The 26,327-nt window shown below is 36.7% G+C and overlaps 4 protein-coding genes across 4 annotated transcripts; all 4 read right to left on the bottom strand.

The window, feature by feature from the left end:
• Nucleotides 1-5,063: 5,063 nt before the first annotated feature.
• Nucleotides 5,064-10,777, bottom strand: LOC134814529 (UNC93-like protein MFSD11). The gene is made up of 11 exons (XM_063822692.1): nucleotides 10,648-10,777; nucleotides 9,842-9,943; nucleotides 9,498-9,609; nucleotides 9,108-9,250; nucleotides 8,448-8,559; nucleotides 8,119-8,225; nucleotides 7,166-7,283; nucleotides 6,855-6,972; nucleotides 6,442-6,568; nucleotides 6,015-6,132; nucleotides 5,064-5,874 (listed from the first exon to the last, which is right to left on the bottom strand). The coding sequence occupies exons 2-11, from the start codon at nucleotides 9,941-9,943 to the stop codon at nucleotides 5,576-5,578; spliced, it is 1,356 nt and encodes a 451-aa protein (XP_063678762.1). The 5' UTR covers nucleotides 10,648-10,777; the 3' UTR covers nucleotides 5,064-5,575.
• Nucleotides 10,778-11,627: 850 nt separating this feature from the next.
• On the bottom strand, nucleotides 11,628-16,221 carry LOC134814546 (UNC93-like protein MFSD11). The gene is made up of 10 exons (XM_063822713.1): nucleotides 16,090-16,221; nucleotides 15,650-15,727; nucleotides 15,304-15,446; nucleotides 14,185-14,296; nucleotides 13,863-13,975; nucleotides 13,612-13,747; nucleotides 13,280-13,397; nucleotides 12,712-12,838; nucleotides 12,424-12,541; nucleotides 11,628-12,240 (listed from the first exon to the last, which is right to left on the bottom strand). The coding sequence occupies exons 1-10, from the start codon at nucleotides 16,193-16,195 to the stop codon at nucleotides 12,011-12,013; spliced, it is 1,281 nt and encodes a 426-aa protein (XP_063678783.1). The 5' UTR covers nucleotides 16,196-16,221; the 3' UTR covers nucleotides 11,628-12,010.
• Nucleotides 16,222-16,321: 100 nt separating this feature from the next.
• On the bottom strand, nucleotides 16,322-19,933 carry LOC134814538 (UNC93-like protein MFSD11). The gene is made up of 10 exons (XM_063822704.1): nucleotides 19,716-19,933; nucleotides 19,413-19,490; nucleotides 19,078-19,220; nucleotides 18,747-18,858; nucleotides 18,476-18,588; nucleotides 18,213-18,345; nucleotides 17,895-18,012; nucleotides 17,501-17,627; nucleotides 17,251-17,368; nucleotides 16,322-17,097 (listed from the first exon to the last, which is right to left on the bottom strand). The coding sequence occupies exons 1-10, from the start codon at nucleotides 19,849-19,851 to the stop codon at nucleotides 16,877-16,879; spliced, it is 1,299 nt and encodes a 432-aa protein (XP_063678774.1). The 5' UTR covers nucleotides 19,852-19,933; the 3' UTR covers nucleotides 16,322-16,876.
• A 3,531-nt stretch (nucleotides 19,934-23,464) lies between these two features.
• LOC134816519 (zinc finger protein 436-like) lies at nucleotides 23,465-26,005 on the bottom strand. The gene has a single exon (XM_063825396.1). The coding sequence runs from the start codon at nucleotides 25,979-25,981 to the stop codon at nucleotides 24,143-24,145; it is 1,839 nt and encodes a 612-aa protein (XP_063681466.1). The 5' UTR covers nucleotides 25,982-26,005; the 3' UTR covers nucleotides 23,465-24,142.
• Nucleotides 26,006-26,327: the final 322 nt, after the last annotated feature.

The raw sequence follows: 26,327 nt of genomic DNA on the forward strand, positions 1-26,327 counted from the left end.
ATCAATCAAATTTCGTAGTTCCATCGCGATTAGACAGCTGCTGTTATTCCTTTCAGGACACTTCACACCCTCAGGGGTTTCATTGGATTTAGTTTATGCAAATCGTTTGGCATTAACATTATGTTCATTCAAATTAAGTAGCGGGTCGTATGCAAAGTTTAACAACCAATTAGATCAATTAGATCAATTACCAAATTAGGCTCGACTTGGTCTAAATAAACACGTATTTTGCGCTATATGGTGTTCTTTATCGTGCAAAGTGCAAAGCAGTACAGTCAGGGTTACATGACGGGTATGTTGTTTATATAAACGCAGTAATTAAGTAGAATTAGTTTAGAAGCAGTTAACACAGTGAGACTCATTAACAATTAGTGTTCTCCTGTCACAAATAATGGAGACTTGTTTTTAAAACAACAGAGCAGCGAAATTTGAACAAACTACAACATGCGATATTCAGTATTATTTGAGGATCCATATATACATATATGTGGGGCAGGTGGCAAAGTAAATATACCGAAGAGGTCGACTTGAGAGCGCTTTTGATCAGATGGCAGAAATATATATAGAAGTACATCATAATCAACAACCATCCAGCAAGTATCACACACGTGATACAAACCACCAAACCAGCCAATCAGAGCACAGTATTCACAACACGTGACTCAAACCAGCCAATCAGAGACCAGGGATATGAGGGATATGAGGGATATATCAAGATGCACTGACGGAAACTACGTTTAAAGTTGAGCATAGTTCCAACCAAGTGAAATCAATCTATTTGATTAGTTTTTAAATATAATGAAATGTTGTGCAATACTTTTGTTGTAAAATAAAAGCAGAGAGAGCGCATATTTAATTAATAAGCCGTAGTTTAACGTGTTTTTTCATCAACTTAACACAGTACGCAGTATTTTGAGAGGGCCACTCTATGAGATCCCATTACACATCCAATTTGAACAGTCTCTCGTAAATTGGGATCGAATTGCTCGAGTATTGCACGTGGTCTGGGACTCTGGGGGCTACTACTAATTTCTGCTACTGCTGAAATTACGTCGTGAATTCCAACGAAAGAACAAATTTCCAATAAAATCGTAGTATCGGTACCACATGACGGCAAATAACTAACCAGCACACAGTATCTGAGAGTGAGATACAGTGGTCAACAAAAACTGTTAAATCTAATCGGGAACAATCGCCAACAATGAACGAGTTTTATATAAAACTCTTGTCTTTATTAAACTTTACCACCATTGAATGAATTGCTGGTTGTGTTTTAAAGTTTCGTACAACCAAGAAGACAAAACACGATTTATGATAGAGTCTAGTCATGGTTTTGATAGGAGAGTGGCCGGTGGAGTTAGCGATCAGAATCTATAAATGCAAAGTTTGTCAGTGTTGATAATTATGAGTTTGAAAATAAATGAGCTTCAGAAGGTCACAATGGCCCTTTTTGCATGCTCTAAGTGCCATTGTCAATGGCGCTGAGAGCATGCGAAAAGGAACCGTCGAAGCAAAAATGTAAATGAGATAATTTTCTGATCTAAAATTGGCATTTCATTTTAAGTATATCATTTACAAACCCAGATGTCTACTTAAATTTCAGTAGTATAGGTAAACACTAAACATGATGGTTCAGATACAAGGACAAGGCGTCTGAGCAGAACTATCGAGAACAAATCCACCCCATCTGAATACTAAATAAGAAGGGAAAATACAGCTGTTCTGAATGTAGCAAACAAACAATATATCATTCAAGAAACCAGGAAAAGCTACATTAGTTGGAACAAAGGAGGCTTATCCTGATTATTGTTCTCGGGATTGTGTGGTTTTGTTGGCTGATTGTGTGTCATTGTGAGCACAAGTTACGAGATTCCCTTCTTTTTATTCCTGACTTTCGCGGATCAGAAAGCTTTCAGTGGTAAGTGTAATAGCTCTGAGTTTCAGTATGAATTGTTAGGTATGTTTCACATATTATGCCGTAACTTCAACGGGTAATTATTTTTTTAAAGTAGGCAAATTTGAGGCTAACATTATTGTAACTGTTTACTGGGCGGCGCTCAGCCTGTCATAATTCCGCCGAATCTCTATTCGGTGTATGTTTGTAAACATTATAGCCTGGGGTCCCCAGGTAAATAACTGTAACTGTAAGTGTGAACCGAAAGATGAAATTAGGCGAGCATTTTTTTTTCTCAAAATAATTAAACATTTAGGGATGTCAGATAATCACTCGATTTATTAAATTGATGAACCGACAAAGTTTAATTGAAATTTTAAACTGAAAGATGCAATTAAGTGAGATTGTTTTCTCAAAATTATTAGAAATTCGGGGATGGAAGATAATCACTCGATTTATTAAGTTAATGAACCGACAAAGTCTGCTGAAACGTTTTGAAAACCTACAAGTTTAAAACACAATTTCGATAACTACTTCTAATGATGTTGAACTTAAATGTGCGCTTCGAATGTTGCTATATAATTAGCCAAAGGCATCACTCTATAATTTGTTGACAATATTTCAAGTTCACCGATATTGTCTAGGAAAAATTTAATAAGACGTAATTCTTGTTTTGTATCGCTGGGAAAATAAGTTTACAGGCCAGTACTTCTACCACATATTCTGCCAAATTCGTCGCACACAAATCAAATGAGGTTCTATCTGGTTGGACCGTTGAGCAGGTATACAACGTTGTATCAAATGATTGTTGAGTTTCAGACAACCAAGAACGTGCAACTTACAAGGCAAATGTCTTACACCGAGTTTCCTGATAAATCCAATAATTCCAATTCCCGATAATTCCAAATAGAATTACACACATGCAGAAGTATCCTGGGGTAAGACGACTGGGTCCGATTGAGCTGGTACGTATGTGGTAACTATAACCCCTATTGGCATTAAAATATCGAGCATTCCATGGAAATTTACACGGAAATTGTAGTTCCATCCAAATTCCATCACAAGAGACAGTGTAGTTCCTGGTGTGAAGCTACGAAATTACTCTCACATTTGTGATATCTCATCTGCAAATTTTCTTCTTTGTTTTACATCTTTGTTGGTCAGAACTAATTAAAACATCCATATAACTTCATAGAATTAATGTGACATATCGGCAATTAATCTATCATAATCTTTACAAATCAATCAATACTATAATACAATAATTTAATTAATAACCATGACAAGATTACTCTAAACATTCTGACGATAGACAAAGTACAGTTGTCCCATTCAGTAACTACTCTGGAAAAATAGTAATATTATACAAGTTTGAACTTGTTTGCTATAGAACACCGGCCTCTAAATCACTTTCAGAGGAGCTGCCATTTATGAGTGACATCACAAACTACACCACTCCAAATGGATCAGTCATAGAAAGAAGCCCATTAGTGCGTGACCTAGGAGTCAACATGTCCGATGATTACTCCTGGACACCACATATCAACATCATGGTTGACAAGGCACGTCAGATGGCATCTTGGGTTCTTGGAGTATTCAAAGACAGGACAACACCTGTTATGCTCCAGCTCTACAAATCCCTGATAAGGTCCAGAGTGGAGTACTGCTGCCCGCTTTGGAATCCAAACAAGATCTATGATATCCAGTCTATCGAGAGCATACAACGCCAGTTCACTAGAAGAATTCTAGGGCTGAGAGACACCGATTATTGGAATAGACTGAAGGAACTGAAACTTGCATCACTACAAAGACGCCGAGAACGCTACACCATCATACATCTGTGGAAAGTTCTCCAGGGTATATGTCCAAATGACCTAGATGTACAGTTCAGAGGGAATGCCAGACTGGGAGTTAAAGTTATACTCCCTTCTCTCACAAAAAAAGCATCAGCTGCTGCACGCTCCACCTACGACCATTCATTCGCAGTGAGAGCTGGAAGACTCTGGAATGTTCTCCCCAAAATTGTCAATACTCAAAGGACTTTGACAAGCTTCAAGACATCTCTTGGAAACTTCCTAGACACCCTTCCAGACAAGCCCCCTACTCCTGGATACAGTGCAGAAAACTCTAACTCGATAATAGACTGGTGCAGTCAAGGAGGTGGTCCGCAGATTGCGTGATGGCCGTGAAGATGCCTACTTCTAAACCTATCAATAGGTTCAATAGGTAGGTATGAAAATAAATAAAACACAGGATAAATAGAAACAATTTTCAGAGTAAATTCAACGAGGCCAGCTCGCACGTTCTTCTGGTTTAACTATTTACAATTTTAAAATGCGGTGTTTTGACTCAGCACAGTTCTAGCATTGATTGCACCAAATACTATTTACAAAATGCATGACATGACAAGAACTCACGTGTTTTGCGCGAATATATCAACAAAAACTAGCATTGCGTCTCCGTGAGACTCCCCTCTTAGCGATTAAAACTGTGACCGATGTTGGCAATTCGCCAGTCGTTGTCAACAACAATTCAACCTCGTGCTTAGTAATAACGTGCTCGGTAGTAACGTGGTAAGTGATGCAAATCTGATCAGATCTTTCAAATAAACAAACTTTTAATGAGAACCACAAAACCACTTCAGTGAGTTTTTCACATTATTAATACGTCCCTGTCTCTTAACTGATACTGAATTACATTGGCATGCATATGCAGATGATCCCTTTATTGGTTTCAGCTTAGATTCTAGTCTCTCGAAATCTGGATAGTTGTTCCGTAAGAACAGATACTCGATATCTCCAACCCACTCAAAGTCATTGAAACAAACAACCCCACAATCACATTTCATACATCTCATATTTGGACACGATGTTTGTCCCATGGATGATTCACTTTGACCGACATAAACAACAGTACACTTTTTTGATCGCGCATTTTTCAGTTTTGCTGGCTTTTTTGTTTCCCGTTGTTCTGTTGAAAACGCAGGGTCATTGAGTATGTCATCTAAATCGTCAGGCATTTGTTGGTTTGGTTTCGGTTTCGGAGACTGTTTCTGAGGCCTTACATCAACTTCTTCATCTAAACTTTTCAAAAACTCGTCCAATTCTTCATCCAACATGTTCAAGCTGAATACGAAATATATCTGTTAAAGAAAAGAGAGACAAGTATGTGATTTATTGAAGATTCGAATCATTGATATAAATATTCACTGTAATGTGATACAGAAGTTTCAAACATTCTTCTGGAAAGCGAGTTAGTAATTCATTTAAATTTTTCATAAAAAACAATAACTTAGGCGTGATGTGTTCAGTAAACAAAGTAGAACATTAAAACTATGAGATTTTTCGGATATCAAATAGTTGAATTAAAATATTGCACCCAATTCGTTTTAAACAAATTTCTGAACAGAATACCTCTATATTATATTGGGAATATTAAGCAATTTTGGGAACGTCCAATCTCTTCTTAAAGGAATATTTCAACTATCAAGAAACAAAATTAAAGTAAAGTGGCCAAATCATTACAGTTTACCATCACCTTACATACAACTGTCTCCCCTTAAAAACTAAGCAAGCTTTCAAGCGTTTCAGATCATCATAGCTTACATCTCTCATTATGTTCTGATTTTCTTTCATTTCTCACTTTTCATGGGGCGTGTCGCTTGAACAAAAATAGTTTATGTTAACCGTCACCCTGCAACAAAGGTTGCTCGAGTTCCTCGTAAAACTGGTTATTACCGGAAACATCGCGTCTATCAAGATCACGCCTATCAGGAAGCTCCTCGTACTCAGCCTGTCTAGCGCACTTGTAGTCCAATATCAGGAAGCAGAAACTGCCTATAACACAGGTGAGCGCTAGTATCAGTAGCTGATAAGGCAGCAGGAGAACACCGCAGTAAAGGAATGCTACAGTAGCTAGCATCCCCTGCACGAACTTAAACACTGCAAACGCTGGCGCTGGAGTTTCTTCCCATAGTTGTCCTGAATTGAGTTAGTACAAATTAATTCTGTAATATCGAGTTTAATAAGGTAATAACATGTGCATTATGTCATATGTACTAACATCTGTCGTATTAGAAGTAGATTATTCAACAAGAAAGTAGAAAGTGTCAAAAACCCACCAAGAGTTGCGTAGATAGTAACATTGAAACCCCCGTCACCGAGCCCAATTAGTAAAGCTATGAACAGAGAAAGGTAGATATTGCTAGCTATTATCGGGACTCCTTGTGCTCTCACCTCCTGTTCAGTGATGTCTTAGTTAACATGGTTACTGAGTAATGAGTATAGTTTCATGGTAATTGTGATAAGTGGAAGGGCATGCTCTAGTTAATGACCGATAACTTAGAGGTACATATTATTAGTGAGATATGAAGTCACATGCTATGAAATAAATCGTCAGGCCATATGCTAGGGGGGTGTGTGACTGTGTGGGATATATTATAAACTAGGTGGGCTCACTTACTGCTGTGATGGATTATTATTGGTAACGTGAGTGTGAAAGGGTAAAGTTGTGAACGAGTATGTGTATTTGTGTGTAAGTGTACTTACCGCTGTAGTAGCAGCATCAGAAGGGAATGCGAGGTAGACCAGAGTAAGAGCAATGCAGTAAACCAGGGTGGTACACATCAGCACACCTTTCCTTCCTATCTTATAGGTCAGCACGCTCCATACAAACCTGATAATATACAATAAGTTGTCTGGTTATTAACTTATTAAGGTAGGAAGTTTGTAAGGAGTGTGTACCTCATAGAGCCGGCTGTTATAATGTAATATCATGTGAGAACCGGAGTGTATTACGCAAGTGTTGAGAAAGGTATAATATAAGGGCTTATAGATTTCGGTATATATATCAGATGCGTACTGTGTACTATTACGACAAAATAAAAATATAACGGATGTAGAAAAAAAAGGAAAGAACATTTTAAAACATTGATAAATATTACTGCAAAGAAATAACTTACCCAGAAGAGACCTGACCGATTCCGACACAGATACCAGCCAGAGCTAAGTAGTTTCTCTTGGGGAACACGTTTCCTATTATCACTATGTACACTGAACTCCAGAAATTCAGGGACAATCCTATGAATTTTTAAGTTATGACAAAATATTTCACTTTCAGCATACCTCTCTGACCTCTGTCAGTATTTTAGGTTTCCTAATAAGCCAAATTTTGTGAAAATGTTAACTACGTTTGAAGGTTTTCTTCGAAAGTTACTCACCATGCAATGAAAATGTTAACTGCGTTTGAAGGTTTTATTCGAAAGTTACTCACCAGTGAAAATGAATGCTCCGTAAAGCAGCCCCATGTTGGGCGAAACAGCAAATCTCATTCCGTCTTTAATTGGTTGCCATGCTGATTGTTCGTCTATCTCACACTCATCCAGCGGCGTCTGAAGAACATGATATGTCATCGTTTGAGGGAAATTATAGTATACCTATAGTCAAGTCACATATATCTAGGTAAGAGTAATTATGTTATGTATTATTATTAACTGTTGTTATGTTAATTGTTAATGAAACTGGAAATTTGAGTGTTGAGATTTGGTGTATTTAAGATTAAGCATATATTAACTATGTACTAGTACCTATTATATATATTATATATATATATCATATTACAGTTCCAATGGTTCATACTCATTGTGCATATTCAGTGTGTACAGGGTCTATAAAGTACCAGGAATACAAATGTATTTAAGAATAAGCAATAAGCATTAGTACCTATTATATGTATATTATACAACTTTTCAATAATTAATATTTCATACTCATTGTGCATAATGAACAGCACATTATATTCAGTCTGTACAGGGACTATAAATAAACACGAATACAAACCACTAGTGTGTAATGTACATTAGATTACTCACACTGCATATTGATATGTATTGTGGTAGATTAATTAATGTATATTTTATTACTCTACTATATCGAGTTACTAAGTTCAAGCTTGCGAGTGAATTGAGGCAGAACAGTTACAGGAAATAACTTGCACACAAATGTGAAATCTATCAGTGACTGCTTAATATAAAATCTGCAGTTAATGCTGCACTGGTAAGCACTAAACAGTAACTACAGAATGTAAACAAACATTTCAAGTGAATATAAATCGCAACCAGTAACCATGATTACTTAGGACAGTAACCATGATTACTTAGGACAGTAACCATGATTACTTAGGAAAGTAACCAGGTTACTTAGGACAGTAACCAGAGTAACTCTCACCTCGTTAGGTTTCAGTAGTACAAAAGAGAGAAGGCCAGCAACACTGAACCCGCCTAGTACCAGGTATATCGTGTGTCTGGTATCGTCTGATATCGTCTCTGAGTTACCTGGGTGTTCAGTTTACTTTAGTGAGTAACTTATAGGTTTTATGTAATAGGTAATATATATGATATAGGTGATAATAATAACTATTTGTAATAGGTATCTTTAGTGAGTCGTTCAGAACACAATTAGAAGTCTAAAAATAAAATAAAAACACTTCATAGGAAAATGTTTATCAATTAATCATTGAACTATCATGGTAAAGGTAACAACTCTGACATACGGACCTAGTTGAAAGTACAGGAAGGTGTTGCCCACTAAAGCGCTCATATTGAACCAGGACCAGAATATACCGGTGTTCCTGGGTTTTGTGTCACCGGGTGAGTTCTTCGCTATCACCTGGTAACGGAATAATTTTAAAGGTGTTGTATTAATTGTTCAACAGTCAAGCTGCTAGCAGATATAATCAACACTCAACATATTCTACGCGGCTATTAAACAATTAGGCCGGTTCAAAAAAACAAAATGTCCTTGAATAATTATGCGTTACATGTTCTTATCTGTTGATCCTTAGGTTCAAAGACCACGAAAAAAAATTTCAACTTCCAACTCTTCCATCTTCGGTCCCCTCCGGCCACGCCCATATTTTATGGGTTTCTTATACAGGTAAAATATCTAGAATCGGCTTTTTTAGTATGAAGGAGTAATGTTAGCTGTTTAAGATTCGTTATTCAAATATAATGGTTTATTTAATGGTTTTTATGTTCAATGATCAATAAACAATCGCCCAACCATTCAATTTATAGAATTGTGTAACCATGGCAACTAAAGTGCACCTTGTCATTTCGTGAAGTCAGAGAACTGCAGACGACAGAAAGTGGACACCAACTCAACAGCAAGAACAATATCAAAATCAGACAAACAAACGAAAAAACGGACGAACAAACCTCTCCGTTAGCAGTCCACAGAATGCCACCTCCCGTTCCGAGGAGGGCTGAACAGAGGTAGATAGACCACTGATAAGGCTCGTACATCGAGAAAATGAAACAAATGTTTGGTATCACCGACAAAATCAGAGACAGTTTGCTGCCTGAAATTTGGGGTTAATATTATTTGGAAATATCCCTGATCAATCATTAAAAACAGATTATAAACTTATCTTCAACATATTATTGATCGGTTGGTGTCAATATGTCAGATGTAATTGATCATTACAAACGTCAATAATAATGTTTAATTACAACTTGAGTTTAATGTAATGGTCGTGGTAGTTAATTGACAACTACAAATAGAACCAGGAATTAAAGTGAAAGTGAAAGTGAAAGTTTAAAGCTGACCTAGTTTGTTGACGATAGCAGGAGCGAACCAGTTAGACAAGCCCAAGACACCGTATATAACTGCTAGACTGTGGAACCCTGTCTCTATAGTGATGCCGTGTTTTGCATAGTCCTGAAGAAGGGATAGTTCTAATGTCGGCTTGCTAAATTTGCAGGAAAACTGCTTTATAAAACCTATACTACGGGTTAGACTCGGTTAGACTGACTACTATGATTTGGGCTAATTTGTCTGCTTTCTCAGTATTAAACCTGATATTTCATTGTATAATTTACATTAAATACATTATAACCTAAGTACTCTAAGCAAGTACACTATAATAACCCTAGAATTAGAAGCAGCTCACCTTGAACACAATACTCTCCATAAAGCTAGCAGCATTGAAAGCGGAGAAGATGAGCATGAACCCCACTCCCAGAATATTGATATTCCACAAGTTGACGTTCATCTGGTGATAAAAATGGAGTACAGGGGAAGGTAGCAAGTTGTTATTTATAGACAGAGAGCAACTTTAGAACACTTTAATAAAAAGCATGACAAGCAACGTAGTCAATCAAATTATATGTAGCAACACCATTCAGAAGTTGATTCTGTTATTAGACGTTTTAAGATAAGTATCGTATTAAACGTGTTTCAAATTATTTTGCAGTGAACGTCGTGCGATTACTTTAAAATGATGTTTATCAAATTGAGGCAGTATTAGCAGTATAGTTTAACGCAAATAAAAAATCAAAAGGCAACATAACAATATTGTCTACTGCGTAGTCAGGTTAATGAATTAATATCATTAATATTGCAAGTCGGGTAGAATTTCAAAGATAAGACAAAAATATGCGGATATTATGCTCATGTAAAGCTAAACTAAAAGCAAGCACCTTATAATAAACAAAGGAAAAGTGAATGTGAACTCTACATTGTAAACCACAGTACAGTATAAACTGTAACACAATTCAGAAATGGGTGAATTAGTTTTTATATTATGATCTTAATTGGCCAATAACTACATAATTAGTACTTAAAGGATAGGGAAAATTGAATATATCTCAAATTACTTGATATTGATTGGTTTCCTGTAATGGCACTTATCAACTTAGTGAGATTAAATATAATTATATTAATGAAATTAACTTTTAACTAATAGCGTCGACCTACATTAAAGTGCTCAACGTTTTCGATCTGTTGGGACGGAATGAAAAACCAGAAAGCTTCTCCTGCCACTGGTCTCTTTGCTCTCACAGTTGTTACAACCTCCGACTGTACAATAGTTTACCATTAACCCTCTTTTGATATATTTTAACTAGTAAAGAGGTGTTGTAGTGATAAGGGAATGAAGTTAAACTAATAGTCATTTAATAATTGCAAAGCTTGAACTGCTACAAAACTCCAAAAACAAGTGCCACAGTCGAAAACATACGCGAAAATTTGTAACAGCTTAGTTATTAATTGGAAAATAAAAAGTGGTTAATGCTTATCTTCGTAGAACGGATGCAGGTGTGTCTACACATAGACATTAAACATTATTCACGAAAGCACACATTCGCAAGCGTTGAAATACAACGGTTTACAGAACGAAAGTAAACAGTGAACACTGATCGTGCTAGATTAAATGTAATGGTTTAAATCCGATGATAAGTTTGACGGTTTTTAGATAAACAGAAACGTAACTGTTATGAGCGATTAAAATCAGTTGTATTTACACAACACATGCCGTACATGCTATTCTGCAACCTAGCCGCATTTTGGAGAAATGTAATAAATATACCCCGTAATATGCGGCGGTAATGCCAGGCCTAGCTGCATACCATCCAAGTTTAGAGTATTTTGGAAAAAGTCGCAAATTTACACTTGACAATCTCTTTGAGTAGCTCCCTGTGATTCAGTATTTATCCTGCTGTCAAGTATCTGCACCTCCTGAAATTGGGTTAAAGACAGATCATAGTCACGGTGTTTAGTAATCCTTCAAGCGGGTACCTCTGGTAGAGGTTATTGTTGTTCAATTACGGTCATATAGTTCTGTACATTAGTGTTTCGGACAACCATCAAGTGAGTTTGCTAACTGTAAACTAATGATGAATATGCTTACTGTTAAGGTTAAGAATTCTTTGATACCAAGGAAAAACAACATTATCATTGGATTAAATATGACAAGATAAATTTCTTGAACTATGTTTTCTTATAAAAACATAGTTCACAAAGTTTTTTATTTGAATCAAATTAAAAGGCAGCGTCATTTATATAGATTAAAAATTATCCATGAATAGCTCATATAAATTTATCTGACGGGAAACTTATAAAATTCCATATAAATCAAATCAAAAAATAAGATTCAATTTACACACAGTTTCAAAGATCAGTTTATACAAAAAGGTTCCTAAACTAAGATTTCGAATAAAAAATTAAGACTAATGAATTGCATATTATAAACTTAAACACCATTAATTAAAAAACATCCCAAACATTAATCAAAGTACATTAATCAAAGTACATTTTCATAGCTTTATGATTCAACAATCGGTTATATCCTCCATAAGCGTGAATCCTCAGCGTTAACCAGGAGTACTTGAGACGGATACCTCTCCAGAGTGATGAAGCACACACAACCCACAAGACAGGTCACTGCTAGGATCCCTAGTTGGAAGGGTAGCAGTAGGTGACCACAATACAGGAACGCGACTGCGCTTGTTGTGCACTTTACAAAATTATAAACTCCAAACGCTGGTGCCGGGTTCTCCTCAAATATGGTACCTGTGAAATGATAGCAATTTAATTTCAAGCATATTAGGGTGCAATTCTAAAGGAATATATTGAAATGTCTGCCAGGTTACATTCCAATCGGTTCTGCGGACGATATTTTTAATTCTTTTTGGGTGCGTATGGGGTCATATTTCACAAATCTTTCCACGCCAAAATTCTGCACGATAAACTTACTGAGAGCAGCGTAAATAGAGACACAGAATCCACCGTCTCCTAGACCTAGCATAACCCCCATCGCCATGGTGAGGTAAATGTTGCTAGGGATTATCGGGTTATCTGCTGCTATTGAAGCCTGGGTGAAATCGGCACGTTCAATATTTATTTTATTTAAATGTATCCTATAAAAAACGTTTTGACTCAGTAATGAATAATACTCTATTTCTGTTCCAACGGCGCTGGGTAGAGAAAATAACATTTCAGTATTTATTGAAATGGTGAAGGTGAACGTGAAATGAGACTGACTGTGGTAGTAGCTGCATCGAATGGGAAGCTGATAAAGGCGAGATAGTACAGACAACAGTTGATAACAGTACTGCACATTATTACTCCGTGTCTCCCTATGTTACTCGTCAATCTCCCCCAGATAAACCTGTAATATGGACTCTACTATAGCAAACTCAACTATAGCAAACTCAACTATAGCAAACTCAACTATAGTAAACTCAACTATAGTAAACTTAACTATAGCAAACTCAACTATAGTAAACTCAACTATAGAAAACTCAACTATTGTAAATGACGAATCGTCAGGTGAGTGGTCAGGACGTGTTCAAAGAACAATCAGACAAACAATGTGAACCTGAATTCGAATTATACATCATAAATGTTTTATTGCTAATTCGAACACAATTACACGAGAATTTAATCTCATTGCTGCACTGTTTCTTTGTAACATCCATCATCGAAATGATACTTCAAGTACCATCTAGCAATATTTAAAAAACACTCTGTTTTAAACTTTATTATAACAATAAAATGTTTTGCCACTTAAATTAATCAAATGAAACCCAAGACGGAACCGACAACCTACCCTGCACTGATTTCTCCTATACCGGTACACATTCCACCCAGTGCCATGTAACTCCTATCAGGATATACGTTTCCAATAACAGTGGTAAACACTGAGGTCCAGAAATTCTCGGAAACCCCTGAGAGAAACTGAGAGAAACTGATATATTTTGAATGATCCAAAGATAGTAGTGCCGTTCTGCTCAGAGTGTGTTTGATTTAAAGAGATAAAGAAAGACATTAAGTTGAAGACATACAGAGTTGGCATGATAATAACTTTTGTTGGAGTATCATGACCATGTATGGATATTAAGTATTAACCCCTACTTAAATAAACAAATTCGTTTAAATTACCCGCAAAAATGATAGGTGCGTAGAGAAAGCCCATCTGCCATGTTTTGCAGAATTTGGCAGCATTAATGATAGGCTGAAGAACAGACTGTGGCTCTGTCACTACTCCATAACTAGACTCCTCTTTGTCTTCCACCTGCTGATGTCAACGTTAAATCACAGATCAATGACTGGACATTTTAAACAATCTAACTTATTTGTTTAAAATGATACACAAGGCAAGCTAATATGAGGATAAGTAAAAGATGAGTTACCGGAGTTCCAGAGGGAGCTAACAAGAGGAAACAACACATTCCAATAGCACAGAACACTCCTAGCACCAGATATATCACGTGACGTTGAGCATCACTTATCTTCTCAGAGTTTCCTGGTGATAAAACCTTGTAAGAGCTATAAAATCAAGAGTTTATGAATAACACATACGAAAATGGAAATTAATTAGATTAGAATTAATTAAGATGCACAAGAAGAGTCAGTAACTTTAATTCTAATTTTCTAAACGCTTGAAGAAATCGTTAACTAGCATCCTTTTTCTCCAAACGTGTACAATTTTTACAGGAATCAACGTTATCTAACCTAGGTAAAAGTAGAGGAAGAAGTTTCCCAACAACATGCTAGTGCAGTACCAAGACCAGAAAATTCCGGTGTTTTTAGCCTTGGTGTCACCTGGTGAGTTCTTTGCTATCACCTGGAAAAGGTGATGTTGGTATGATCATACGGGAGGCAAATTGTGGGTCAAATGCTCTTGATCCTTTAAACAGAAGAGAAAAAGCTTAGACTCCCAACAGCCAGCTAAACGTTGACCCCCCCCCCCCTCCCCAATGTCGACGCCTTAAGGGGGCCGGGGGGGGTCTTCATCAAAATTCTCTCGAAATCGACTTTATAGTTGTTTCTGATAGAGGGGAGTGATATCTTTCAGCTGCTTTTGGTCCCATGGAAAAATATTGTTCCTAGCCGAAATTATCGCTGGTCAAAGGTCAGCACTTATGTGTAATTGTATTGCGCGAGCGATTTTCAATCGCGCGTTCTGAAAATCGAGTCTAAAAATCTATCTCCTCCTACATTTTTTGAGCAATCACCCTCAAACTTTCAGGATATGTTCTTAGGATCAGTAAGAAGAGAACTCTAGAGCCAGAATTTTGAGATAGGCCTTTAAAGATTTTTAATTCGATTTTGAAATTCTTGGACCTTAATTTTTAGAGGTCCAAGAATTTCAAAATCGGATTAAAAATCTTTAAAGGCCTATCTCAAAATTCTGGCTCTAGAGTTCTCTTCTTACTGATCCAAACAACATATCCTGAAAGTTTGAGGGTGATTGCTCAAAAAATGTAGAAGTTAGATTTTTAGACTCGATTTTCAGACCGCGCGATTGAAAATCGCTCGTGCAATACAATTACACATAAGCGCTGACCTTTGACCAGCGATAATTTCGGCTAGGAACAATATTTTTCCATGGGACCAAAAGCAGCTGATAGATATCACTCCCCTCTATCAGAAACAACTATAAAGTCGATTTCGAGAGAATTTTGATGAAGACCCCCCCCCCGGCCCCCTTAACAGTTGGATTGGAGATTCTGCAATCAAAGACTTTGTATTCTGTGAGAATGTATGGTTATTACTTATTACCATTTCACAATAGTAAGAGCATCACAAATATGCGGGTAGACACAGATATTTATGAACAAACAGACAAACCTCTCCATTGGCAGTCCAGAGAACACCTCCCCCAGCACCCACTAGAACAGTCAAAGTAAACAAAGACCAGAGATAAGGGTTTACTAAGGAGAACAAGATCGCAATGTATGGAATTGCGGACAGGAAAAGGGAAATTCTACAGCCTGTTGAACGGAAGATGGTTATACCATTTACACATAATTCTCATTTACCTAGGTGCTACATGTAAATTGTATATTTTACCTTAGAAAATAGAACCAATAATTGGTTATGATAGAGTGTATCAGATATTGCAATTTGTTGATCTTGAAATAAAAAAGGAGATTCATATCTTCTAATTTGATTTATTTAACAGGTTTTAACAAACCTAGTTTATTGACGACAGCTGGAGCGAACCAGTTAGCTAGACCCAAGCAACCGTAGGTAAGGGACAGAGCGTAGAACCCTGCGCAGTATTAGTATTTCTGAACGTTTGTGAAAGATGTTTAACAACTTAGGTATATCAAGAATGTAAAGGAATAGTGTACTAGAACCAAATTACAGGCAAGCTAAATTGTTTAAGTTGACTAAATGAGATCGGACCGATTACTTTTCGGCAACTGTGGAGTGACCAGGTTTCTTGGTCATTTCCCCATCTTGTTCTTGGTGACGAAGTTACCATTTTTCATTGTAAAAAGGCGAGCCACAGACTTGTAGTATTTCATAATCTTAATTGTGACCACGATATATTTTATACTTTTTCAGATTTATTCAATTTCAATTAATAACGTGTAATCAGGACAAGTTTCTGTTTTATACGGAAGTCACCTGTTTTGCCGTCAATGCCATGCCTGTTGAAGTCCTTGAAGACAATGACCTCAATGAAGGAGGCTGTAAAGGTGGCGGAGAAGATGAACATGAAGCCCACCCCCATGATATGGATATTGTAGAGGTTCTTGTGCATCTAGTACAGCCGAGTGTTTAACAATTAGATAAATTATATTTCTTTGATAGACACACCTGTTTACTTTACGAAATAGATCCACAGATTTTTTTGTTTATAAAATGACAAGAAAATACAGTATTATTTTAATTATCTAACAAAATAAATTATTTATCATTACACAAAAATTGTAAAATCTACATATTAAGAAGTCAGCAGTAAAAACACCTCACCAAACAAAAAAACATATCGGACCTCTTTTTGTTAATGTAGGGCAAACTAATAAAAAGTCTTTTCAGCATGCCCCAAAACTATTACATGCTTAATTAAACAGTTCTGTCTTAAATCAAAACTTCAATAATTAGTTAACACAATTCCATAAAAACAGTTCAACTGTATCAGACTTTAATTTGAGCACATAACATACCAATTTACAATACTATATAACCTTAAAACAGAAGTCCAAAAAATATTTTACATAAAAGCTGAAAAATAAAAGCACAAAATTAACATAACTACTATTCAACGAATCTCAGATCATGAATAATTTGTAGGACTGCATAACACAAATTCTTTGACCTGTCGAAATCATAACTGGCAAGCACAGTTCACAGTGATCCAAGATCAACTTAAAAACGTCCAAACTTCCCGTTTACTTTTCCCTTGGTTCTACTAATCCTGGTCATCCTCAGCGTTAACCAGGAGTACTTGAGACGGATACCTCTCCAGAATGATGAAGCACACACAACCCACAAGACAGGTCACTGCTAGGATCCCTAGTTGGAAGGGTAGCAGTAGGTGACCACAATACAGGAACGCGGCTGCTCCTATCATGCTTTGTACGAACTTGAAGACTGCAAAAGCGGGCGCTGGTTTCTCCTCAAATATTGTACCTGTAAAGTTTTCACATTATATATGTGAAGGATCAGTCGATACATCTACAACTACCTGCTATACGACTCAAATAGGCAATGAATGTTATTGAGTCTTCGAACTTAACACACGGCCCATATTCAGCCAGTTGGAAAAGTATTAAAAATACTAACCTAGAGCAGTGTAGATAGAGACATTGAATCCTCCATCTCCTAGGCCCAACATAACTCCCATAGCAAGGGTCAGGTAAATGTTGCTAGGGATTATCGGGTTTTCCTCTGCTACTGAAGCCTGGGAAAACAGTAGATCAAATGTTTGTCATACTTTCTTTACTTCGGTATTCCGAAAAGGACCAGCATTTCTCAGGGATTGATGAGTGAATCCTCTACGTGTGAATAAAATTGAAAGTAGAATGAGACTGACTGTGGTAGTAGCTGCATCGAATGGGAAGCTGATAAAGGCGAGATAGTACAGACAACAGTTGATAACAGTACTGCACATTATGACTCCGTGTCTCCCTATCTTACTCGTCAATCTCCCCCAGATAAACCTGTAATAGAACAAAAATTAAAAAATTGTGTGATAAGAACTGTAACAAGTATAGAAATGCAAAGCTTTATTCGCGTATGTTTAAAGTTATTTGAGAAATTTCGCAATGTAGCGAGATGACGATTGGACAGTAAAGCCATTTCATTTTTCCTCATCATAATTGAACCTTTACACTTTGGCAGGTCAAGTGTCTGAGCTACTATGTACTTATGTACATTGACAAAATTGATAAAATTGTTATAACAAAAGATTGTAATAAATGTCATACCCAGCGCTGATTTCCCCGATTCCAGTGCAGATTCCACCCAGTGCAAGGTAACTACGATTGGGAAACACATTGCCAATAACTGTGATAAACACCGAACTCCAGAAATTAAGAGACACTCCTTGGGAAATTTATTGGTAACTAAAACATAGGTTGAAAATAAAGCCATTCTCAAAATTGCAGCTAAGTAAGAAAGTTTTACTAAGAAGAGAGGGGGCCCAGGTGTTCCCTAGAAACCTTCTTATACATGTTCATTGTTGAACAATCAGTAATTGTACTATTTGTTAAATCCATAGATTTACCATTTCTCAGAAAACTAACCTGTGAAAATGATGGGTCCGTACAGGAATCCCATTTGCCATGTTTTGCAGAATTTGACAGCATCAATTATCGGACGAAGGATGGATTGTGACTCTACGACCAACTCGTCTTCTGCCTCCTCTTCGACTTCTGACTTTGAGGAAAATACGGTTCATGATTGTTGAACTTCACAGCAAACAAGACATTGTTAAAGAAGTTAAAATTGTTTATGCAAATATGTAAAACATGTGATCATATCAAAGTTAGTGAAATGAGATGCTAACCTCAGTTCCAGAGGGAGCTAACAAGAGGAAACAACACATTCCAATAGCACAGAACACTCCTAGCACCAGGTATATCACGTGACGTTGAGCATCACTTATCTTCTCAGAGTTTCCTGGTGATAACATTTGTATTCAATTGTGCCCCAAACGTTAAATTTATAAAGCATTCAGTACTTTTCGTTATAATTTTCTAAACGCTTGAAGGAATGTTAACTAGCATCATTTTTTCACCAAACGTGTACAATTTTTACAGGAATTAACGTTTTCTAACCTAGGTAAAAGTAGAGAAAGATGTTTCCCAACAACATGCTTGAGTTGAACCAAGACCAGAAAATTCCGGTGTTTTTAGCCTTGGTGTCACCTGGTGAGTTCTTTGCTATCACCTGAAAAGAAGATCATCTGTGTGGTCATTTGGTGGGTTGTTGAAAGTGCATTATATACCGCTCTATGCATGAAATCTAGCTTTATATATTTTATCCATTCAAATTATAGTATTAATCTCGGACTATAGAAAACTGTCGGAAGAATATTTATTGACCTCTAAATACAACTAACCATAATATGTTTATGAAGTTTAACAAACAAAAATCAACGAAACTAACCTCTCCATTAGCAGTCCAGATGACACCCCCTCCAGCACCCAGTAGGGCAGAAAACGTGTAGACAGACCAAAGGTAGGGGTTTATCATGGAGAATATAAACCCGGTGTATGGTACAGCAGACAGGAACAGAGACATCTTACAACCTGAAGTGAGTGGATCTCAAGATGATTCAGGGATACTTAGATACAAAACACAATAATTACATTGCAAACGGTGGGGATAGGAGTATAAATGTGTTCTTGAGATATCAGCAAGATAGAATTTGGAGGAATGATAATATTATAACCAAATATGTGTAAAATAAGTAGTTAGAAGTGAAGTTAATGATGACAAACCGAGTTTGTTGACGATTGCAGGAGAAAACCAGTTAGCTAGACCAAGACAGACGTAGATAATAGCCAAGCTGTAAAACCCTGCATAGTGAGTAATTAAAAATTATATTAATTGTCAATCATTTTGACTTGAATGATAAGCAATAATAGCTGATTGAGGATGGACTTATGGCGAATTTGTGTTTTCATAAACAGATTAGAATTGAGGAGATTGTGAATTCTTAACCTCAGGGTCCACCTAACTTCAGATTATAAACTTCAAGTTTCAGTGATAAAAACAAAATCAGACAGGAGTGAGAAGATTACCTGTTTTGCCTCCGATCCCATTCTTGTCGAAGTCTTTAAAGACAATAGATTCAATGAAGGAGGCAGTTATGAACGCAGAGAATACGAACATAAAACCCACCCCAAGGATGTGAATATTGTAGAGATTCTTGTTCATCTATAGTTGGGTTTTTTTGTCAAAAAATGAACAGTTAGAATATGTCATTTCTTTGATTACATATTACTTATATGTATTAGATGTAATGGTATAAATTATGATAACTTCATAGCATTAGTGATTGTTCAATTCATTTTTGTACTTCAGGATTGCACAATTATAAACAATAATACGATATTTTAAGTCTGAAGAAATTTCATTGTCAAGTCTTTAAAAACATACACAATATTATATTAATTATACAGAAATATACTTACATAATATATTATAACAATATGACGAAGAAGAAAAAAATTGTTGTACGAGGTCGTTTCATTTCGTTAATCGAACAGTTTGCTCTAAGAATAGAGTCTACTGGCTGATGTCCCTAACTCGCGACTAAAGATAAGACAAGGTCCACATCCACCTGTACCAGCTCTAATTAAGTGTTAATTATATCCCCGCGGCAGCACTGTTGTTAATCATCACGGGACTAACAACAATGATTCCTGGACAGTTTATTACCACGGAGACGGATAATGAAAGGGAGAGCGTCATCTAATGATGATAAGATGGCAATAAATTGCCAGGCACGGTGTGTTTTAATTATAAGAACCCTCGTACTGAACTAGCAAACAAAAGTACTGAACTATGTATTTAAGGAATTATTTCATAATAGCACCACCAAATTTCGGCCCGATGGTTTTAGTATTGGTATGTTGTTTTGCTAAGCATAAATCTGTGACACCAATGTTACTATCAGTTGTATTATGTGCGTTTATTGGTCTGGGAGAATCAGCACGTTTTCTGAAAGTCCCATTGCTGATTGACATGACACAGTCAATATTCCCTGTTCATGTGGGAACAGTCTTCCTGTTCACCGGAGTTTATAGGAGTGCACCCTCCAGTAGGGACAAAGAAACTAGTGAAAATCCCTCCAGTAATGAAAAAGCAACGATGAAGCTGTCTGATTTAGCAAATAATCGGCTGTTCCATTTCCAACTAAGGTTTAATGAGACAGAAGAAACTTACAAAGGGGAGTTAGATTACATAACACTCTCGAGCAAGTACAATGATGTTTGGAATAGAACGTATTGTCGTTTCCCGATGGATCTGGAAGATGATCTAGATATGACAATCCTCATACAAGTCACAGAGCATCACTACGAAGTCCTCATTAACGGAGTGAAGTTGACAGAGTCCATGGTGAATAACCGAGACAACGTGGAGTATTTCAAGACCAAGAAATTAAAAGTATACGGTTCTCCCAACTTCATTTTCAAGACTGCTGTGCATATGATAAAGATCGGTAAGTTATAAGTTTGTTAATAATCACTTGTCAAAATTACTCGATTAGCAGTGATAAGGTATTCTTTTACTCTTATATGTGTGTTGATAAATTGGGCAATTTATCAGCACGCATTTAAGTAGTAATTTATTACCAAATGTTTAATTAGGTTTGAATATTATTATTTTAACTGTTAAAAGATGAACCATGATCCTTGTGCAGACGTGAGTAGATGATACATTTGGCAAGTACATCTGGTAATGTATAACGCCACTCTTCGGGTTCTTGTTTATACTTTTACTTACGATAATATGTGAAATTCAGCCAAAATCGGTGAACATCTTTACTATAACATCGAACTTAACACCAGTTCAATTATGCTAACATCAAATTGAAGAATGATTAGCATCGCTTTTAAAATTTAATATCCCGATTCCCGGGGGACCCAAATTGAGACTTTTTTTGCATGGGTGGTGTAAAGTTGTAGTTAGAAAATAGTGTTATATTGGCTGTAAATACTACCTCCATTTGAAAGGAGCCTTCTTATTATACTCAGCTACTCTAAATTAAATTATAGAACTGCTGTAAACCAATTTGACACGGCTGACAGCTGTTTCTGTGCGTCTTTTTTTAGTGAAGACACAGTTACTACAGCGGGGAAATTCTATTTTAACTTTACAACCCCTTAGTTCGAAATATTAGTCATACTATTAGCATATCATAATGCAATGGAAACATATTAAGTATTGTGTTAATGTGGTTTAAGGAATAAAACCCAGTAGACGTCAATGGACCTAACACCCTTGCATTGTTCTTCAGTGAGAATTGCTTGATTAGTAGTCCATCTGACTGGATCAGGGAACATATTATTTAAGGGCCGAGCTAGATCATGAGGTATCATTACAGACCAACACAAACTTACAGACAAAATGAAGATCTTCTTCGTCCTATTCCTTGTCGGAGCTACTATGGCTGAGGAGTCCACTCCTGGCTGCAAAGATACTCATCCAGCCTGCCACGTTGAATGGTGCAAAGAAGGGGACTACATTGCTGAGGAGTACTGCCAGAAGACATGTGGTGCGTGTACTGTTGAAGTACTTCTACGATCCGACGATGAAAAACTTTCACCCCCTGAGCCTGGCTGCAAAGATACTCATCCAGCCTGCCACGTTGAATGGTGCAAAGAAGGGGACTACATTGCTGAGGAGTACTGCCAGAAGACATGTGGTGCGTGTACTGTTGAAGTACTTCTACGATCCGACGATGACAAACCTTCACCCCCTGAGCCTGGCTGCAAAGATACTCATCCAGCCTGCCACGTTGAATGGTGCAAAGAAGGGGACTACATTGCTGAGGAGTACTGCCAGAAGACATGTGGTGCGTGTACTGTTGAAGTACTTCTACGATCCGACGATGAAAAACTTCACCCCCTGAGCCTGGCTGCAAAGATACTCATCCAGCCTGCCACGTTGAATGGTGCAAAGAAGGGGACTACATTGCTGAGGAGTACTGCCAGAAGACATGTGGTGCGTGTACTGTGTAAACTAACATGTCTTAGTTTGCCCTTAACAATTCGTAAAATTGCAATTTATCATTAATTGCCTTGCATTTTAATATCTGTCGTTTTATTTGACATGTTGAACAACAATAATTATCACGGTCGGGCAAAATCAAAATTTACATTGAACTGTATAAAGATCCAAATTTCTATCCATGGAATCGCTACTGAATTTTTTACCCATATGCACAAATCAGTTTTCAGACGGTTGGGATCATGATATGGTCATTTTTCATGTCTGCGACAACAAAATTGAAGATGACTAACCTATGTAAAAGTAGAGAAACACATTTCAGGGCAGCATGCTTGTGTTGAACCAAAACCAGCAAATGTAGGTATTTTAGCTTTGGTGTCACCTTGTCAGGACAGAGCTACTCAGCTATTGAACACAACTCTTACTGAGTTCCTTTCTCGTACTAAACAAGGCTGACAAAGTATGAAACAAAATTAGACACACACACACTCAGTCACCCACCAACATACAAACCTCTCCGTTAGCAGTCCAGATGACATCCCTTCCAGCACCAAACAGGGCAGAAAAGTGTAGACGGATCAAACGTATGGTTTGTCATGCTGAATATAAATCAGGTGTATTTAATTTCATACTTAAATGTCAGCATCATTAAACATACAACCTAGAGCAAAGAACATTACATAGAGAACATAACATTGCTCAATCATATTAGACAGTAGAGAATTTGAATCGTCTTATCCAGTTCAATGATTATCTTGATGCTGGAAAGTTCAATAATTGTAACCTGGATACAATGAAAAACGATAGTATTATGAAATCAGAGTGATTTTGATATGATACACTACAACCGTAATAAATCTTCTAAGGAAATTAACAAAATCATTAATGAATAATGCTAGCAATGCTATTACTAAATAATGCTCATGCTACTTTATTTATGCTACAATACTAAACTAAATTACATTATAATTTGTTCGATACATAGCAACTCATGTTACTTCTAACACTTAGATAAAAAAGGGGAGAAAGTAGGCACATAAATACGCTACTCAGAGACTGCAACTATTCTAATTAAGTTATGGACAAAAGATGCCAGGAGATGATGAAATCATAAAACTGAAAACAGCAAATCATTTTATAATTGATGCCAAGTTATAATATACTTCATAGTAATCAAAGTCGTTTTAGTAGTCAACCATTAAACATATCATGATACATCATTATCAAGATCTTAACTGTGTGAGTAAAAAAGCAAACTTAAAATTTCACTCATCAAATTATTCTAAAGTAGAATACAGTAAAATTAATACATATAAAATTGATAAGTTGCAAGAGTTTACTGTTTGCATTCGGTACTGCTGCTCAAATATTAATTTTGCCAATCAAAAATTATAAAACCATAATTTATAGCCCAACACTCGATAACAAATTATGTCACACATTCAAAATTTAAAATTGCTTTTAACATATTATGAAAAAATAATTTAGTGCGCTATTTCTTTTCCATCATAGCATGACCTAAGTTAGGACCCATCGGATTCATGTGAAAAAACAATCTATTATAATCATGAGGATGGGGTATTGGGACATGAAGAGCATCACAGCCATTCATGTTAGATGTCAGATCTCTCATGTTAGGTATCTGATTAGAAGTCATGATATGATCTCGCATGGGGTTGATATTTGTCGTTATGTCACGCAAATTTGATGACAAATCCCTCATACTTGGTATTGACTGGGGCATATGATGCATAGTTGGTGCCATGTGCATTTGTAAACTTGGAGTAAGATCGCTTAAACTAGGCACCATCTCCCTGACATGTCTGTTCATAGCGATCTGACTAACATGTCCACTGTTGTCTGGTATTCCATGCTTAACATGCTGGTGTTTTGTAAGACTTCGTTTCCATGCAGTTTTGAAATCACACCGATCACAACAGAAGGGTTGCTCACCACTGTGAACCATTTTATGAACGTTCAATTTACTGGCACTGTAGAACCGCTTGTTGCACACATCACATGAATGAGGTTTCAAAGCTTCAGGAAGGAGTTCAGAATGATTTACTTTTTCATGCCTTTTGAGGGATTCTGCATATTTATATTTATTTGGACACATGCTGCACGCATATGGCCACTGTCCAGTATGAACAACTATGTGCGCTTTGAGGCTTGCTTTATTCAAAAAGCGTTTACTGCAAGTTGAGCACTCATATGGTTTTGCTTTGATCACATCTGACTGCACGGATGGATGCTTCAATCTCATATGAGTTTTGAGATTACCTTTTTGTGTAGTTGTATAGTCACATAGGTCACATTCAAAAGGATGCTCACCTGTATGTATCCTCATATGGATCTTAAGCTGAGAATTTAGTGAAAATCGCTTTCCACAGGAGGAGCAGGATATGGGTTTTACAAAGTCTGATTGGTGCTTGGTTTGCTGATGATGTTTCAGAAAGTCTTTCCTTCCAGTTTTGAAATCACACTGATCACAGCTAAAAGGTCGCTCACCACTATGAGTAGCCTCATGTCTTTTTAAATCCGACTTTCGAGAAAAACTTTTACTACAAATGTTGCAAGAGTGAATTTTGTCTGGTTGCATGTCATTTTCATCAGCAAGACCCTGCAAGCAAAACCCTAAATCTAAATGTGGATGCTTGGATAGAATATGAGTTTTCAAATTACCTTTCTGAGTTGTAGTATAATTACATTCAGTACAAGCAAATGGATGATCCCCACTGTGAACTCGCATGTGAATTTTCAACTGAGAATTGAGTGCAAATCGTTTCCCACAATTGGAACATAAGATAGGCTTCACAAACTCTGAATCATGCTTTTTTCTCTCATGAACTTTTAAGAAATCTTTTCTACTAGTCTTGAAATCACACTGCATGCATGTGTAAGGTCTTTCACCACTGTGAGTGGATGTGTGTCGTTTTAGATCAGATTTTCTTGAGAATCCTTTGCCACACTCTTCACAAACATGGGGTTTAGAGGAATCTATATCAGGTTGTTGTCCATTCATTGGTTTCTTACTAGCTCTGGAAAGTTGTTGACTATATACAGAATTATTAGTGAAACTGCCTACTGGCCTAGGGGGACGAGGAAGAAGTCTGGGTCTTCTAGCTGTAGATGGGCTTGCTGGTAAAGGAACTAAATTCAGCACAATACAAACGTTTCCTGATGGTGTTACACCTGAACTGCCAGAGGCTAAATTTTGATTTTTACCAATTGATGTCGAAACAATAGTCCCATTAAATCCCATAGGTAGAATGTTGCGTGTTGGTTTACAACTTGGCTGTATTGGCACCACATTTTTTGATGAACTACTCATTAACAAGCACTGAATGCTTGACTCCTGAAAAAGTGCTGTTATCTGCATACAGTTAATGGAAAAATTGATGTTAGGGTGTGTCATGGAGGATTTCAATTGAATATACAAGTCATTATGAATAAAAACTGGAAAGATAGAAGACAAACATTTAATAGAATCATCCTCTCAAATCGAAAAAATATTCAAGTAACCATTCCAAACAATTGTAACATCCATTTTATGTAAATCAACTCAATACAAAATCATAAACAATCTTTATGATCATGTCAATTCATTTGAGAATCGAGGGAATTGTGAGTCTGCAACAAAAGCAATTCCGTGTTATCAAATATTTGTAGTAGGAATG

This window comes from Bolinopsis microptera, chromosome 1, assembly GCF_026151205.1.
Source record: "Bolinopsis microptera isolate Bmic1 chromosome 1, MBARI_Bmic_1.0, whole genome shotgun sequence".
Classification (NCBI taxonomy): Eukaryota; Metazoa; Ctenophora; class Tentaculata; order Lobata; family Bolinopsidae; genus Bolinopsis; species Bolinopsis microptera.